Raw genomic sequence first — 19453 nt, 5'->3', positions numbered from 1 at the left:
AGGGTCCCTCACATCTCCTCTTCCACCCACTGTCCCACACAAGGTCCCTCACATTTCCCCTTCCACTCCAGTCCCACACAGGGTCCCTCACATCTCCACTTCCACCAACTGTTACACACAGGGTACCTCACATCTCCCCTTCCACTCCAGTCCCACACAGGGTCCCTCATGTCTCCTCTTCCACGATCTGTCACACACAGGGTCCCTCACATCTCCCCTTCAACCAACTGTCACACACAGGGTCTCCCACATCTCCCCTTCCACCATCTGTCACACATAGGGTCCCTCACATCTCCCCTTCCACCATCTGTCAAACATAGGGTCCCTCACATCTCCCCTTCCACCATCTGTCACACACTTGGTCCCTCACATCTCCTCTTCCACCAACTGTCCTACACAAGGTCCCTCACATCTCCCCTTCCACCATCTGTCAAACATAGGGTCCCTCACATCTCCCCTTCCACCATCTGTCACACACTTGGTCCCTCACATCTCCTCTTCCACCAACTGTCCCACACAACTCCCCTTCCACTCCAGTCCCACACAGGGTCCCTCACGTCTCCCCTTCCACTCCAGTCCCACACAGGGTCCCTCACATCTCCCCTTCCACTCCAGTCCCTCACAGGGTCCCTCACATCTCCTCTTCCACTCCAGACCCACACAGGATCCCTCACATCTCCCCTTCCACCATCTGTCACACACAGGGCCCCTCACATCTCCTCTTCCACCATCTGTCACACACAGGGTCCCTCACATCTCCTCTTCCACCATCTGTCACACACAGGGCCCCTCACATCTCCCCTTCCACTCCAGTCCCTCACAGGGTCCCTCACGTTTCCCCTTCCACTCCAGTCCCACACAGGGTCCCTCACATCTCCCCTTCCATTCCAGTCCCTCACAGGGTCCCCCACATCTCCCCTTCCACCATCTGTCACACATGGGGTCCCTCACATCTCCCCTTCCACCAACTGTCACACATGGGGTCCCTCACATCTCCCCTTCCACTCCAGTCCCACACAGGGTCCCTAACATCTCCTCTTCCACCCACTGTCCCACACAAGGTCCCTCACATCTCCCCTTTCACTCCAGTCCCACACAGGGTCCCTCACATCTCCTCTTCCACCATCTGTCACACACAGGGTCCCTCACATCTCCCCTTCCACTCCAGTCCCTCACAGGGTCCCTCACGTCTCCCCTTCCACTCCAGTCCCACACTGGGTCCCTCACATCTCCCCTTCAACTCCAGTCCCACACAGGGTCCCTCACATCTCCCCTTCCACTCCAGTCCCTCACAGGGTCCCTCACATCTCCCCTTCCACTCCAGTCCCACAAAGAGGAATTTATGGTAATGATGTAATTGAGGTAGGTTTTACAAAGGAATTATATTGCTTTCTTGGTGAAATCATAATAAGAGGATGCATGAGGGTTGCCCGAACCTCTGAAGCACTAAATGAAATGGCTCTGTGTGAAGTTTCCACTCGGTCAGAGCCACCCTGTCTGGTTGAGATAAGGCATCGGCCAATATGTTCCGACATCTGGGGATGTGCTGAACTAACAATTGTAGTTCCAGCTAATCCACTAGATGAAAGAACTTGAATGTCTGTTGAAGAAGGGAGTGGGAGTGTGTTGTCCCCTTATTGCCCAGGCACCACACCACCATTGCTGTTCTGGTACAGTGCTGACGGCTGATCATACAAATGCTGCACTGCTGTATTAGTAGTTGGAACAGCGCTAAGCTGATCGTGCGTTGCTGATGTATTTGGGTACGCTGGAAGCCCAGAGGCTGATGTAATCGTGGACGCGCCTGGAGCCAAGGCAGGCACTGGGCTCAGCCCAAGCCCAGCCCAATGTCCATCAGTGATGACTGGATCATGGCATGTGTCTGCGCTATCCAAATCCAAGCATCGTGAGACGCAGCGCCAGCGTCGCAGGGGCTGTAGCACTGAAGGCCCTAGATGGCTGAAAATTAGAAGCAGGTATGATACTCACAGTAGCCTCCAACATTGTTGAATTTGGAGGAGGGTGAATATCTGCAGTCACTATTACAGAAGCCATATTACCAACTGAAGATAACAGTTGCAGGTAAACAATTGTAACAAATTCAAAAATGGCAGGAAACAATGAGCCACGTGGCGGGAAAAAGACAGTCTTTTTACACACAAATCACTCACATATTAATACACCAAACAGTGAAGGTAATATGAAAAGAATACATCATCCATTGCAGATATAATATAGAGTAATAGCCGAAGTTAAGGGTCTAAAAAATCCAATTTGAAGAGACTACCTCACTACAGTGATGAGAAATATAATAAACTTTGAATTCTAAAAATAATGTCATTAATTTATTTTGGAAACAGGGACTGGTTCCAGTCCAATGTTATGGATGAGATTCCTAACAACACAGTCTGAGACAACAACCACACATTCACTGTTGATATTTTATTTTCACAATACCGGTACTTACATCATCTGCATATATGGGTACCCCAATCCCAAACAAAAAAACAGACAGCAATAAACAGCTGTGCACTGAAAGTGCATCCAAAACAACAATAAATATATATAGAAGAAGTTTGCAACCAACAAGGCTGCATCAACGTAACACTTTAGCTGGGATATTGACAGATAACACAGACTGCCATCTGACAAGAATTGTACAACCAAATTTCATGCAAGCATTATGAAACTAAAAAGAGATCATCTCGACTCTTCTTCTTATCCCCCTGGATGCCAAGTTATTTTTCTGATGCACATTGTCATAAGACCTGGAAAGTGAATATTTTTGGAAAATTGCGGATGCGCGACACTGGGTTTTCGTCTGACAGTGCAAAGTGTTTTTTTCATGCAAATTTTGCCACTGTTTATTATACACACTGTACTGTAAGTACTGTGCAACAAATCTTATTTTTACATCTATTTGTTCATTATTATGTGGTTATTTCTCTTCATATCATCTCAGAATTATCAGGATCATGGTACAATATTCCATATAATATCAACGGGGTACATGGCACGCTTTATATTCATTTTTTACAATTCTTATGGAAATTAAGTAAACAGAACGGAAACTTTCACAATTTCTTATGAATTTACCAAATATTGTAAGTATTTTGGTGATAGACCATTTGTCATTTGATCATGAAATGTATGAGGAATGCAGGGATGTATGTATCACAGCTGAGAGTGAAATATATGTTGTGTAATAGGTGGCGCATAAACACCATAGGTGGAGCAGGATTTTGTAAACACTATCCAATATGGCTGAAAATTTACTTCAGCATTTGTGTTCACATATTTTCTACAACATGCAAAACGATCCTTGGGTTATTGGCAACATTTTTGAATGATTATTAGTGATTTGCTACATGATTTTGTAAACACTATCCATTAGCCGAAAATTTACTACATATTTTCTACAGCATGCTTTACGATTCTAGGGTTTCACAATCATCACTGGTGTATTGATACATTACAGATAAGGCTGATCACTATTTCACTAATGTTCTATTTTTGTTACTGACTTCAGATATTGAGTAAATATCTGATATTTAGATATTTCAAAACATACACGAAATAACACCATTAATGGTAATGTCAAAACAGATTTATGTTGTATCTAATTTTCAGAGGTTGTTTTCAGCAATTTCCCTTTGCCCAGATGACAGATTACAGCAATTTCACTTAGCCTAGATGACAGAGGATGGTATCACAGAATTCCTGTAGAATTCAAAACTGGGATGTGTATTTGTGTGTGTGATGTAGTTTGAACATTTTGGTTGAAGAGGAGGGGCATTTATGTCCCTGTGGCATCCAGGGGGTAAAACTGCACAAACATAGCATGCTAGTTGCAACAGCTGATGTCCTAGTTTCTACTGATGCTAATGTAAATACATCTATTTTGAAACCGTTAGAGTTAGAGATATGTGCAGGGAGTGAACGACATGATGGGCACTGTACACACTGTCCCTCTGCCATGTGATGGTGTGCAGACACAGTCGGGACATTCAGAAAGTGATGAATAAAGTTTCTTCAATTAGAAAAAACAATGTTGAGGATATTTCCTGTCAGTTAATTGGATAGAATTTCCACAGAGCAAAAAATAGGCAATAGCTGTGTGACATTGACTTGGACATATTCAAATCCGTCTACTGCTTGTACATATACACATCCACACAAACTTGCACTGGGTGAATGTCCACAAGAAGGCAGTCTGTCTGTATGTTGAATGAGTATTCCAGTGAGGCTGCACACAGCATCAGGTAATGTCAGGGACAGTGAGTGCGTCCAGCAGGCCGCTACCGCAGACAACACAGAGGAGGCAGGACATGATGGCTCATGTCGGGCTGGGTGTGGTCTCCCGCAGTTCAGGAAACAATTCTTGTACTACGATGTCCAGAAACACAAAAGTCAGCTGAAATGCAATAATCTACAAATAAATATTCCGGAATAAACAGTGAAAAGTTAACACATACATGTATGATGAAACTCTAGTCTGAGACTAACTGTTTTATTTGGTCATGTAAATGTACATATAACATTACAGGATAATCTGCATGTATGAAAAATGACAAGTGTGTCAGATGTAACCACTTTGTGAATCTCTGAGACACTGTACAATGTTCTCACCTGCTTGTTGAGCTTGGGTTGTTGGAGACACTCCAGTATAAACTTGGTCCCTTCTACATGGCTCTTGGTGCCAATTACTGCAGCAAATGCTTCTGCAAGGGCATGGAAGAAACACCATTATCATGAATAAACCACAGTAACATAAAGTGATCACCTGGTATACATTCTTCTCAGAACAAACACCTCAACAAACTTCTGTCACTGCTCCAACCCATTGATAGGGCACCACAATACACTAAGTGAAAGACCACCCATTGGTAGGGCACCACAATACACTAAGTGACAGACCACCCATTGGTAGGGCACCACTATACACTGAGTGAAAGACCCCCCCTTTTTTGGGGCACCATGTCACACTAAGTGACAGACCACCCATTGGTAGGGCACCATGTCACACTAAGTGAAAGACCACCCATTGGTAGGGCACCACAATACACTAAGTGAAAGACCACCCATTGGTAGGGCACCATGTCACACTAAGTGAAAGACCACCCATTGGTAGGGCACCACAATACACTAAGTGAAAGATCACTATTGGTAGGGCACCACTATACACTTAGTGAAAGACCACCCATTGGTAGGGCACCACAATACACTAAGTGACAGACCACCCATTGGTAGGGCACCACTATACACTAAGTGAAAGACCACCTTTTGGTAGGGCACCACAATACACTAAGTGACAGACCACCCATTGGTAGGGCACCACTATACACTTAGTGAAAGACCACCCATTGGTAGGGCACCATGTCACACGTAGTGAAAGACCACCCATTGGTAGGGCACCACAATACACTAAGTGAAAGACCACCTTTTGGTAGGGCACCACTATACACTTAGTGAAAGACCACCCACTGGTAGGGCACCACTATACACTAACTGAAAGACCACCCATTGGTAGGGCACCATGTCACACTTAGTGAAAGACCACCCATTGGTAGGGCACCATGTCACACTAAGTGAAAGACCACCCATTGGTAGGGCACCATGTCACACTTAGTGAAAGACCACCTATTGGTAGGGCACCACAATACACAAAGTAAAAGACCACCTATTGGTAGGGCACCACTATACACTTAGTGAAAGACCACCCATTGGTAGGGCACCATGTCACACTTAGTGAAAGACCACCCATTGGTAGGGCACCATGTCACACTAAGTGAAAGACCACCTATTGGTAGGGCACCACTATACACTAAAAGAAAGACCACCCATTGGTAGGGCATCACTATACACTAAGTGAAAGACCACCCATTGGTAGGGCACCACTATACACTAAGTGAAAGACCACCCATTGGTGGGGCACCACTATACACAAAGTGAAAGACCACCCATTCGTAGGGCACCATGTCACACTAAGTGAAAGACCGCTCATTGATAGGGCACCACGTCACACTAAGTGAAAGACCACCTATTGGTAGGGCACCACTATACACTAAGTGAAAGACCACCTATTGGTAGGGCACCACTATACACTAAGTGAAAGACCATCTATTGGTAGGGCACCACTATACACTAAGTGAAAGACCACCTATTGGTAGGGCAACACTATACACAAAGTGAAAGACCACCCACTGGTAGGGCACCACAATACACTAAGTGAAAGACCACCAATTGGTAGGGCACCACAATACACTAAGTAAAAGACCACCTATTGGTAGGGCACCACTATACACTTAGTGAAAGACCACCCATTAGTAGGGCACCATGTCACACTTAGTGAAAGACCACCCATTTGTAGAGCACCATGTCACACTTAGTGAAAGACCACCTATTGGTAAGGCACCACTATACACTTAGTGAAAGACCACCCATTGGAAGGGCACCACAATACACTAAGTGAAAGACCGCCCACTGGTAGGGCACCACAATACACTAAGTAAAAGACCACCTATTGGTAGGGCACCACTATACACTTAGTGAAAGACCACCCATTGGTAGGGCACCACTTCACACTTAGTGAAAGACCACCCATTGGTAGGGCACCATGTCACACTAAGTGAAAGACCACCCATTGGTAGGGCACCACTATACACTAAGTGAAAGACCACCCATTGGTAGGGCACCACTATACACTAAGTGAAAGACCACCCATTGGTAGGGCACCACTATACACTAAGTGAAAGACCACCTATTGGTAGGGCACCACTATACACTTAGTGAAAGACCACCCATTGGTAGGGCACCACAATACACTAAGTGAAAGACCACCCACTGGTAGGGCACCACAATACACTAAGTAAAAGACCACCTATTGGTAGGGCACCACTATACACTTAGTGAAAGACCACCCATTGGTAGGGCACCATGTCACACTTAGTGAAAGACCACCCATTGGTAGGGCACCATGTCACACTTAGTGAAAGACCACCCATTGGTAGGGCACCACAATACACTAAGTGAAAGATCACCTATTGGTAGGGCACCACTTTACACTTAGTGAAAGACCACCCATTGGTAGGGCACCACAATACACTAAGTGACAGACCACCCATTGGTAGGGCACCACTATACACTAAGTGAAAGACCACCTATTGGTAGGGCACCACTATACACTTAGTGAAAGACCACCCATTGGTAGGGCACCATGTCACACTTAGTGAAAGACCACCCATTGGTAGGGCACCATGTAACACTTAGTGAAAGACCACCCATTGGTAGGGCACCACAATACACTAAGTGAAAGATCACCTATTGGTAGGGCACCACTTTACACTTAGTGAAAGACCACCCATTGGTAGGGCACCACAATACACTAAGTGACAGACCACCCATTGGTAGGGCACCACTATACACTAAGTGAAAGACCACCTATTGGTAGGGCAACACTATACACAAAGTGAAAGACCACCCATTGGTAAGGCACCACAATACACTAAGTAAAAGACCACCTATTGGTAGGGCACCACTATACACTTAGTGAAAGACCACCCATTGGTAGGGCACCATGTCACACTTAGTGAAAGACCACCTATTGGTAGGGCACCACTAAACACAAAGTGAAAGACCACCCACTGGTAGGGCACCATGTCACACTAAGTGAAAGACCGCTCATTGGTAGGGCACCACTATACACTCTCTAGCCTGATTAATGCTGTACTTACTTGGAATGTAGTCAATACTCCCAGCCACTACCTCCTTGTACCGAGCTCGCTTCTGGGCCTCAGTCCTGTACAAACAGTTGAATCATAGGTTTAGCAAGGGACACATTACAGATAAATTAAACAGTCAGCCTTTCTTTAAAGAAATAAAAGACGAATGGGAGTTTATCGTATGATAAACAGTCACCATTAGTCATTTATTTCTTATATGAGATATCAACAAAATGTCCAGTCTCTTAGGATGATGATAAAATGTACAACCTTTAAAAATATTTACCCGCATTTTAACAATGATGATTCCCTGAACAGAATCCGACTTTGGCAATGTCAGACAAGTCCAAATCACTGGAAACTAAAACCAGAAAGAAGTGAGCAAAGCTCACATACCCACGTTATCCCCGCTGGTCAACAACAAATAGTAAATAGTTTGTTAATTAATGAAATATTACATATTTCTAACTGATTTTAACTTCAATGTTTTAAAAATTAAGATTGAGTTCCAGTTACAATTGACACCCCCCCCCCCCCCCCCCCCCCAATCTCCCATGTTACCAGTGTTCACTACGAGGAAGTAGATCACCATGAACACCTTTGAATAAAAATTTGATTTGAGGAGTTACATAAGAAGAATTATCAAAAGGACCAAAAATTGTTGATATAAAAACACATAAAAAATGGAACAATATCATATAAGAAAATCATTAAATTAATAATTTCCATCTAGCCTTAACAGATATGGTAAAGAATTACTAAATAAATACTAACACAAAGCACAGATACTTATGATGATCTACATGAGTGGAAACAATTTTGGAAAATATATTAGCTATACAAAACCAGTCATCAAAATTTCTAAATTCCATCATGTTGAAAACAGCAAAAGGGAAAACTTTCAGAATCTTATAAAAGATAAAAAACAATCATAGTGGTTAATGTAGCAAGTTTGCTGAAGCTAGGATACATAATATTGTAAACATGGATCGTGCAAAAACTCTACCCAAAATTTATGTTTTACCATGATTCCATGGAAACGGCAAAAATAAAAAAATTCAGAATCTTCAAACTAGCAAAAGGCACAAGTACTCATTGTGGTAAATGTGTGTAGCAAGCTTGATGAAGCTAGGATGCATGGTTAAAAAGATATGGGCCGTACAAAACACCCACCCTAAAAGTTTAAGTTTCTAATGTTTCCATGGAAACGGCAAAAATTAAAAAAATCAGAATCTTCAAACTAGCAAAAGGCACAAGTACTCATTGTGGTAAATGTGTGTAGAAAGTTTGGTGAAGCTAGGGTGCATGGTTAAAAAGATATAGGCCGTACAAAACACCCACCCTAAAAGTTTAAGTTTCTAATATTTCCATGGAAACGGCAAAAATTAAAAAATTCAGAATCTTCAAACTAGCAAAAGGCACAAGTACTCATTGTGGTAAATGTGTGAAGCAGGTTTGGTGAAGCTAGAAGGCATGGTTAAAAAGTTATGGGCCGTACAAAAGCTCGGACGGAAAGACGGACGGAATGACGGACGAACGGAAGGCTATACACATGTATATCCTCGATTTACTTCGTAAACGGGGGTATAATAACATCGTCCAATATATGACGTTATCAGGTTGCGAGCCCATATTCATATCTCCAGAAATGACCAGTCAGTCTCCAGTCATGATAGAACAATGTTTTTACGTGAAATAAACCATGCTTCCTTCTTCATTGTTCTTTGCGATTTATCTCGTAGCTATCTTATATTACTTGTTACAGCATCTGTCAGACAGTAGGAGTTACGTACCTTGGAGGATCTGTGTCATAGAACAAGGTGTCTGAAAACAAAAAGACAAATGAGTCAACACGCTGTACTGAGATAGAACTAAACTGCTTTCATACCAGCAAGCACCCCATCAACATCCCACTGGTAATGGGTTGTCAGTCCAACTGATGTAGTGAAGCCTGCTCATTCACTGCCACTATAGTTCAAATGTATAGAATTATCATAAAACTACAAGAAAGTTATCAGACAAAGTGCAGGCTGAGCAGCGTCCAAATGATGGACCACTATCAATCAATATTGCCATGAGGTGTCACAGTTCAGTTATATTATTTGTACACTAATGTAAACAAACATGGCGTCTGACTATATTGGCACAGCTCTGGTGATGATATATATGGGTCTATGATGCACCATGCATACACATTTTGGGGAAACAATACCAACTTAAACGGATAAAAACTTGAAAGATTGCAGATTGAGGTTAAAATGAACACTACAGTGAAGTGCAATGATAAGACAGTATAAGGATACTCTGACCTTTGTTGCAGACTCCCATTCAATTTATTGCACTGCCCATCATTGCAATATCAATTACAATGTTAATGTGAACTAAGACAAAATTGTTATGGATGAGCAACTTCTTTATTACAATTGGGCGACGTTTCGGTGTAGATTATCTCCCCACTGGCTTCCCATACATTCCTTCTTAGTAATTCTTGTGTTAATCCCATACACATCAATCACTGCATGTACATCAACCCTATCTCTTGTATAAACTTGTTTATCATAACTACCTATCAATCAGTGTACTTCAACCTTATCTGTTATATAAACATCTATCTATTGTTATGTATATATATTATGCTCACACCTAGTCTGTAACTAATGGGCATGGCCTCAGCCCTCCATAATCAAGAATCCAAAAAACACAAAAAAATCCTAATACTTACCGACTCCCTAAGTGGACTGCAAGCCCTCCAAAACAAAAATACCAAAAACCGACCTAAATTAATAAATCAAATACTTAAAAGCTCCAACGACCTAACTAAGGCAGGCAAACAAATAACCTTCTTGTGGATACCCGCCCACGTAGGAATATACGGTAATGAAAACGCAGATAAAGCAGCTAAACTATCCCTCAAAATCCCAGAAATAAGCTTAAACTTACCCATCTCAAAATCAGAAATTAAAAGTGTAAACAAGCAAAAAATCACAAAAAAATGGCATAACCTATATCTTTACTCAAATAGCCAAATCAAAAAAGTGCTCAGCAAACCACTAACCAAACCAAAAATTCTCCATCCATCCAAAAAGATCGACAGAGTAATCACTAAACTCCAAACAGGACACACCAACCTAAATAACCACCTAAAAAAATTTAAAAAACACACTACAGGTAACTGCCCACACTGCAAACAACCAGAAACCCCAGAACACGCACTCATCCACTGCACACACTACCTAACACATCGAACCGCATTACAAACCACCCTCAATCTAAACAAGGCTCTAACTCTAGAAGAAATACTAAACCCACAAAATAAACTAGAAAACTTCAAGGCCTTAGGCGTATTCTTAATAAAAACGGAACTAATAAAACGCATCTAAAAACACAATAACCTACCAAATCAAAATCACATAAACAAACAAACATCCACCATACCCAGCTCCCTTAGTTCTCCTCCCCAATCCCATCGGCATCTATTCCAAATCTCAAAATTCCCAAATTCTATATAAGCAACCCCTAAAGCCCCCTCTTGGGTTGCACACACCACTTTCGCCCCTTTCGGAAACACATTAAATGGCCTGGCCGGGCCCGTGTGCGAAATACGCATCAGTCGGAAAGCGCACGTTAAATCTCCAAAGTAAGTAAGTAAGTAAGTAGTCTGTACATCATTTGCTTGATAACGGTGTTAGAATCTACACCGAAACGTCGCCCAATTGTAATAAAGAAGTTGCTCATCCATAACAATTTTGTTTTAGTTACCATCCCAACTTCTAAATGCCACTCAAAGAAGAAATGTCAATGTGCTTTATAATTTGTGCTCAGAAAGCTCACTTGGGAAGACATCGAGTCAATGTAAAACTTGTATTCATAAAAAATGTATGTAAATTTTGGGAGCTAAGGGCTTCCACATGCTATAACTGAGTTTGTGCTACATTGAAGGGCGCAATAGTGAGGGAACACTGTATTATCATTTGCAGAAGCAGTTGGTCTCCTCCGTCAGGCAGTTACTAGCAGTTATCATGGTCCCGCAAAGGACCAGCCAAGTAGTGTTCCCCCTATAATATCGTTGTTACCTCTGAGCAGGTGTATGAGGCTCACAACGCGATGTTCTTGCTTCAGCTTCTCGATCTTGTTGTCCAAGTACCACTCCATGTAAGACTCAATGGTGTTCTTGCCCACAATTTTTATGGTCATCAAAATATGGTGGAACCATGCTGGCACCTTGTACACATGACGTGCTGAAACTCAGGGGATATATCCTCACTATGACAATAATACTTTTAGAAAGTAATTCTTGTAAAATCCTACATATTTTTTATATTTGTATTCTTATCCTGCATTACTCCTTAAAGCATTTACTGCTTGTTTTTGACAGAGAGAAAGAGCTTGAGAGAGGTCTTGCTGAAGAAGAAGTTGTTCCAACTGGTTGTGTGGCTAATGAGACTTCTAGTAAGTCTGATGATATGTATCTGAAAAGGGAAGCAATCAAGACCCCAGCATAGAGAATGTGCACAAAAAGTGAAACTGACCCACATAGATGAGGGAATCAAATACACCCTCCACCTCCCTGGTGACAATGGGTGGTGCTGCGGTGGAGGGTGTCATCCCGCTGAAGCCACACCCTGCGTTGTTCTCGTACAGGGAGGAGTACATCTGTAAAGAGACAGCCACATAACTCCATGCTCCATTTTCTGGTACATCTGCTATGGAGAAGTCCACCTCATGCACACAACATGAGCTTGTTTCATTTGTTTATTGTTTCATGCTGTACTCAAGCATATTCCACTGACATAAAGATGGATTGTAAACAGCCGAGTGCATGCACAGGAAACCAATAGCTTGACACCATGGCAACCAAGTAACAAAGCCTGACCTACTCACCTCTTCCAACAAATAATAGACCTAGAGTCCTGGGAACCTATTCCATCCCATCCATCACAAGGTAAGCTAATGTTATTGGGTAACTTTTGGCAGGAAAGTTTTACACATCTGATATCCAACACAATCAACATTGATTGTCACAACCACCGTAGTTTTCGGCAGATTTGTTACAGTTTCATACACCCACACACTCACCTTCTCACTGGATGTGGACCTCTGTGAAGCATCAGATCCTCTCCTTTCCAGTTTACTGAAAGACACAATAGTCACACTCATTCATTACTTACAATAGCAAGAACACAAGCAGTGTGCTACCTACAGGGCTCAAATACCCCTGTAGACTGGAGAAATAAAGGACAACTCAATTATTGAGAGGTGGTGGAAGTGTGAGAGTCTTGTATATAGAGGTATTGGAAGTGTGTGAGTTTTGTACAGACAGGTGGTGGAAGAGTGACAGTCCTGTATAGAGAGGTGGTGGAAGAGTGACAGTCCTGTATAGACAGGTGGTGGAAGAGTGAGATCCTGTATAGACAGGTGGTGGAAGTGTGAGAGTCTTGTATATAGGGGTGGTGGAAGAGTGAGAGTCCTGTATAGACAGGTGGTGGAAATGTGAGAGTCATGTATAGAGAGGTGGTGGAAGAGTGAGAGTCCTGTATAGAGAGGTGGTGGAAGAGTGAGAGTCCTGTATATAGAGGTGGTGGAAGAGTGAGAGTCCTGTATAGACAGGTGGGGGAAGAGTGACAGTCCTGTATAGACAGGTGGGGGAAGAGTGACAGTCCTGTATAGAGTGGTGGTGGAAGAGTGAGAGTCCTGTATTGAGAGGTGGTAGCAGAGCGTCAGTCCTGTATAGAGAGGTGGTGGAAGAGTGAGAGTCCTGTATAGAGAGGTGGTGGAAGAGTGAGAGTCTTGTATAGACAGGTGGTGGAAGAGTGAGAGTCCTGTATAGAGAGGTGGTGGAAGAGTGACAGTCCTGTATAGAGAGGTGGTGGAAGAGTGAGAGTCCTGTATAGACAGGTGGTGGAAGAGTGAGAGTCCTGTATAGAGAGGTGGTGGAAGAGTGAGAGTCCTGTATAGAGAGGTGGTGGCAGAGTGAGAGTCCTGTATAGAGAGGTGGTGGAAGAGTGACAGTCCTGTATAGAGAGGTGGTGGAAGAGTGACAGTCCTGTATAGAGAGGTGGTGGAAGAGTGAGAGTCCTGTATAGAGAGGTGGTGGAAGAGTGACAGTCCTGTATAGAGAGGTGGTGGAAGAGTGAGAGTCTTGTATAGACAGGTGGTGGAAGAGTGAGAGTCCTGTATAGAAAGGTGGTGGAAGAGTGAGAGTCCTGTATAGAGAGGTGGTGGAAGAGTGACAGTCTTGTACCTACCTGGGCCGAGGACGAGGTGCCTCAGTTGACTGGAAAAATGCCTGGAGGAAAGGGTCAAGGTGCTGACCTCTCTGAAAAATTTAAAGATAACTGACATAAATACAAACAGTCCACAATCTTCTCCCAGACCAGCAAGCTGACTTTAACCCTGCTTTTGGTACTGCAGTAATATGGTGGTATGTCAATTAAATAGGAGAAAAGACCATTGTGATGGGAAGACTATTATGATTCCCTGTAGAATCCTTCTGTCTATGACCGTAGATAAGCCAATCTCACAAGTCAAGCCAAAGTATTACCTTGGTCCTTGAAATCTGTATCAAAATGTTATGTGTGGTAGATAAGCCGGACCCCAAATCTAAAAATACGTCTCATCAATACCGGTACCCTTCATTGGAAATAGAATATCAACAAATCTGTACTGAATTACGCAAGTTAATCATGTCGATACACTATCAGTTGTAAAAAGTATTCATTGTATATCTGGACACGTTTGTAATCTGTTATATTATTTTGATAAAAAATAATTCAATAATATTTGCATTAAGTTCGGCAAAATCATGTGTCCCTCCGAGACTTTCAACTTCTGTTTTCCCCGTTCCATAAGGTCCACTTTACCACATACCATGACAGCACCAACTCTTCGTTATTTACAGCAACCACGATCATATTACCGCTTTTGACACCTTGAAACAAACCTTAGTTGACAGAGAATGGATGCATATATCCTAACTGCCATACACAAAAGTGCTACAGCATAACCCTGGTTATGGTTATCATTATCTTCATTTTAAAGATATATAGAGGTTATCACGGGAGTGTGTTTGGGGATGGTAAATATCCTGTATTAGGAATAAACATTGTATTTAGCGAGCCTTGGTGAGCTAAATACATGTGTTTATTCCTTACTTCTTTATAATACAATGTCATTCTTCAATTCTGTGCTTGAAATCTCTTCCAATCTCTAACAAACATTGTCCAAACATTGCAAGTTTCCGGGAATGTACGCATTAATCAGAAGGAAAGTGATGCGTCAGTCGCACAGTGACAACAGTCAACTGAAACCTGTTTCTTAAATTGCCTTAAATTGTTTCCACTTACCTTTTGAGCAATCAATCGGTCAGTCCGCTAGAGTGAGTGAGTGAGTACGTGTTTATGCCGCTTTAGCAATATTCCATCAATATCACAGCGGGGGACACCAGAAATGGGCTTCACACATTGTACCCATGTCAGGAATCGAACCCAGGTCTTCGGCGTGATGAGCAAACGCTTTAACCACAAGGCTACCCGACCGCCGCCTGTCCGCTAGAGTAACTGCCCTTTATCAAAGGGAAAGCTACTCTAACCCTAGTCTATGAGACGTCACGTTTGTTTAGCTACGTCACAGTTAGTCACTGATTTTCAGTATATTATACTTTTCTTTTGATAATCCCAGTAGTTTCTCCATTGCCGAATGACAAGGGCGACGCCATGTTTGTTTGCAAACACTGAAAGTAGTCCCTACTTGACCTTTGATATTTGCATCTCTATCCAACACCAATGGATATCATATTTATCCGTTTGCTTTATCCTGCCAAGAAACCTATTCATTACATGATAAATAGTACAACCTGCAATTAAAATAACATGATATCAGAATATTGTAAAGAGTAATATAGTAAATTAGCAGTGTAAGATACTATTTTTTTCAATCACTGGATCAAAATTCTTTACCGTTATATATTATTGGGTCATTTTTAACCTAATCACTGGAAGAGTGAGTGAGTGAGTGGGGTTTAATGCCGCTTTTAACAGTATTCCAGTTATATCACGGCATGTCAGCTTAATGTGGGAGGAAAGCCCGAAGTGATGCAGGTCTCAGACGTTTACCACTTCGGTGAAACCCTTGAGCACGGGTATGGTGCTGACAAACCTAGAAACATAATTGGGGCGAACCGGGATTCGAACCCACAATCATAGGTTTCTGGCGTGCCCAAGGGACGCAACTCGCCTTAGACGACTGGGCCACCCGTGCCCCCAATCACTGGAAGAATGGGAGAAAACGTGTGCAGAGCCGATTGCTATTTCCTCCTTAGTTAACATGACAATACACATGGTAATATCTATTCCTGCACATAAAACAATGCCTAGCATAACAAGAAATACAATCAAATTGGTAAATCATCATGTCTAGTGATGTTTAATCGCAAATTTCACATTTTCATTGACAAAGTTTGTTATAGAGTTGTTCATTCACCTGAAACTATATGATGTAGTTTTTTAACCAACAGAAAAGGAGTTTGATGAAAGTGTACCGTAACCTTCACGTAAGCTGACCCTTTTCTACAGAATCTTTTTTCTGGTTCTCAAAATGTGGCTTGTCTACGGTCATATACGGTAACATGCTTGCTTTTCAAGAGAATTTAAGGCTGTAAAGATTGAATTAAGTTAAAATGAGTAAAATCTAAATATTTTGTACATTTGTACACTTATCCTGCATTTCTCCTTAATGCATCTACTGCTTACCTTACGACAAAGAAAATAGCACCTAGTGATGGTCCTTGATGAAGAACACATTTTGTTTTCTCTTTCAGTCTGCTTTTGCAAGGACCCATCGCCGCTGTCATGTGACCGTCTGCCATGACGTCACATCTGGTCACATTTCTGCTTGTCACTCGTGCTAAAGAAATTCTGAAGCTATAGTGGGGAGGCAGGTCTGCCATGGGCGGGCCCTCAGATGAAGTTATGCAGGATAAGAATACAAATGTAAAGATTATATAGATTTGACTAAATTTGTTACTTATCCTTCATTACTCCCTAAAGCATCTGTATCAGTCGGTATGGTGGAGGGTGTACCATCAGATGTAAACCTCAATATAAATACGCTCTTTAAGCGACATGCTTGTCAAATGAACTATATGGCAAATCAAACGGTTATAATCGTTCATTCTTATCCATCTGAAAGTAACAAGAATTGAGGAAAAGTCCACGTAAACAAACAGTAAAAAGAAATTAGCTTAAGCTAAAATCTAACAAACTTTGTTACCGAGCCAAAGCTAAAAAGCCTGATAATTCCCCCTAACATGCATCTACAAAAAACGCTCCTCGAGGTGGGTAAGACTCCGGACTGGAAGAGTTCATTATTTGCGATGGGGGTGCAAAAGTGCCAAAGCTACAAACACCTTCAACTTCTTCAAGTGTCACATCTCAAAGATTATGGCTGGCAAAGACAGTGTCGGACCTCCAAAAACATCCTTCCATGATTGCTCTAATAGAACAGTTGCTATGTAGAACCATGGTTGAGGTGACCACTCTGATCTGGTAAGGATTATTCGCTCTCAAAGGATCAAGGTTAGCGATGTCATGAGCCTGCAGGACACCATATGACATGGTGTTGTGACGAACTTCGGTTGTGGACATCTGGAATACGGGAATAAACAACCATGTCCTCATGCCACACCTAGTTTTGAAGCGGTGGATGAAAACTCGTAGTGCGCATATAGGACACAAGAGGACTTCACGCTCATCTTCGACCCCCACAATCATAGAGAATGGTGAAAGGCCGGTCAGGTTGTCCTGGAGGCTGATTCTTTGCAATGAAATCCCAGCACTCGGCTAAAAATTGAGGGGACGCTGTAGTGAGATCTTGATTCTTTGCCTAACAAAAGGTTTCAAACATTTGCCACTTGTCATTATACAGTCAAGTCTCATTAATCAGACACTCGTTAATCTGACAGTCTGCTTTATCCAACACTAACAATGGGAACCAATTAAATCAGTGCTATTTAGACCCGTTAATCAAACAGTACCACACTCCGACTCCAGCACACCTAATTTGCAACGAATTATCACTCTTGTTAATCCGACACAGTGATCAGCGTACTCCGTGGTCATCTGCCCGCGAGTACACAGCCTGTGTTTTGATGTGAGACGAATCGGCTGGTAGCTGCATATTACAACGGCTGCAGAGATAAACTTGCTTAACAATAAACAATTAATGCTTTAAATAAAGAAAACAGGATAAATCACATGCTTAGATTACCTCAATCTTATTAAAATCAGATACAAGTTCTCGCTATCGACGAGGATCCATTACAGGTCACGTCAGAACAACCTTTTGCGAACTATGACCTATCAATGAAATGACCAACAGGAAGTCAACGTCAGCCACTTAGAAAGCAGCTTTCTTAAGCTTTGCGGTACCAGTTTCAAAGTTGCGACTTCCATTCCAGACTATGCTTTTTAAAGTATTTTGAATAAGTCATACAGTCCGTAACAGTTGTTTTGTGTTAAACTTTAGAGGTTGCATGATTAGAAAACATATTCCACCAACAATGTAACATAACAATATGAATATTTATTTTATATTTTTTATTATGTGTCGTGTAGTTGTCCGATTTTCGATCACGAACGTTAATACTACTTAATTTCGTTTATCCGACATACTCGTTAATCCGACATAATCAAATGCAACCATCGATATCGGATTAACGGGACTTTACTGTATAAGCCCCAGGTAGAAGGACGATGTGCCAAAGCAATGGCCTTTGCGGCCCATGCCAAATAGCCTTTAGCTCCCTTTTAAGAAGAACCAAGCACGCAGATGAAATCTGCCCAGGCGTTGGGGGGTTCTGATGTGTTGTGAAGAGGTCGATGTTGGTTTGACTGAAGCGTTAATGCACCACTTGAAACGTGGAGTTTTTCCATAGAACTTGTGAACTTGCCAGCATGAGCACCTCCAACTCGAAGGTGTTGATGTGCCAGGTACATTGGACCACCGCCCTGAGGCTGTCTGGTTCTGTTGGTGTGCACCCCACCCCTGAAAGGCGGCATCTACTAACAGGTGTAGTTCTGTGGCTAGGTGAGATGGTAGAGTTATGACTGATCTTGACGCCTGGGACTCCCAGCCCTAGTAAGCATGCAAACCAATCTGGTACAATGATCCTGCACGGCTCAGCTGACCGTAGTCGGGACGTCACAGTCAGAGTTCTTGATCCATGATATTTAAATCACCCTCTGCAGTAGCCTCGAATCTCACAGTATGCCAGAGGTGAGATCCAAGCTCCACACACGGAAAGTGCATTGTGAACTGTGTGGTGTTTCCGAGTTCTGTATAGGATGTGTGACTTGGCCGGTAAGCCGCAAATTGATCTCTATGATATTTGTGACGCCTGGTGCTGTCCTGTGTACGATGATCCCAACAGGTCAATGATCATTCTGTCAAATGTCTAACCAATTTTGTGTGAAAGTGTGAAGCTTTTTAAGTTTGGTACCAGACATCACATGAAACAAATTCAACAAAAGTACTAACGTCTCTCCGTGGAATCGTTTGGCAAATGCTGAGCGTACACCGCTAGATGGGAGAATTGAACTTTCACAGATCCCTTAGCATGAGGCCAGGCACTGCCAAAGGTTAAGGAAAATCAGACCTCAAGGCCTGGAATGAGGCGAACCTAACATCTTGGATGAGCCAGTCATCTTCTGGGGGTCCTCTTCCAAGATAAGCGTCTG

The 19453-nt window shown here is 42.6% G+C and overlaps 2 protein-coding genes across 5 annotated transcripts in view; one reads left to right on the top strand and one right to left on the bottom strand.

The window, feature by feature from the left end:
* The first annotated feature begins 977 nt into the window (after window positions 1-977).
* Window positions 978-1349, top strand: LOC139467618 (submaxillary gland androgen-regulated protein 3A-like). Its single transcript, XM_071249148.1, has one exon. The coding sequence runs from the start codon at window positions 978-980 to the stop codon at window positions 1347-1349; it is 372 nt and encodes a 123-aa protein (XP_071105249.1).
* Window positions 1350-2302: 953 nt separating this feature from the next.
* Window positions 2303-19453, bottom strand: part of LOC139468128 (sorting nexin-14-like) — a 90383-nt gene continuing 73232 nt past the window's right edge. For 3 of the 4 annotated variants that reach the window (XM_071249888.1, XM_071249887.1, XM_071249889.1), the window contains 8 exons: window positions 13967-14037; window positions 12798-12852; window positions 12251-12374; window positions 11795-11959; window positions 9515-9545; window positions 7734-7798; window positions 4630-4721; window positions 2304-4414 (listed from right to left, as the gene is read on the bottom strand). In XM_071249888.1, the coding sequence (XP_071105989.1) occupies window positions 4337-4414; window positions 4630-4721; window positions 7734-7798; window positions 9515-9545; window positions 11795-11959; window positions 12251-12374; window positions 12798-12852; window positions 13967-14037 (681 nt within the window). In that variant the 3' untranslated portion in view covers window positions 2304-4336. Of the gene's footprint in view, window positions 4415-4629; window positions 4722-7733; window positions 7799-9514; window positions 9546-11794; window positions 11960-12250; window positions 12375-12797; window positions 12853-13966; window positions 14038-19453 lie in introns of all 4 variants that reach the window. The other variant, XM_071249886.1, reaches the window with a different exon arrangement.

Source organism: Haliotis cracherodii, unplaced genomic scaffold (assembly GCF_022045235.1).
Source record: "Haliotis cracherodii isolate W230 unplaced genomic scaffold, xgHalCrac1.p SCAF_2, whole genome shotgun sequence".
Classification (NCBI taxonomy): domain Eukaryota; kingdom Metazoa; phylum Mollusca; class Gastropoda; order Lepetellida; family Haliotidae; genus Haliotis; species Haliotis cracherodii.
Note: the sequence above shows the minus strand (reverse complement) of the source record. Positions and strands in the feature narration are given on the sequence as shown.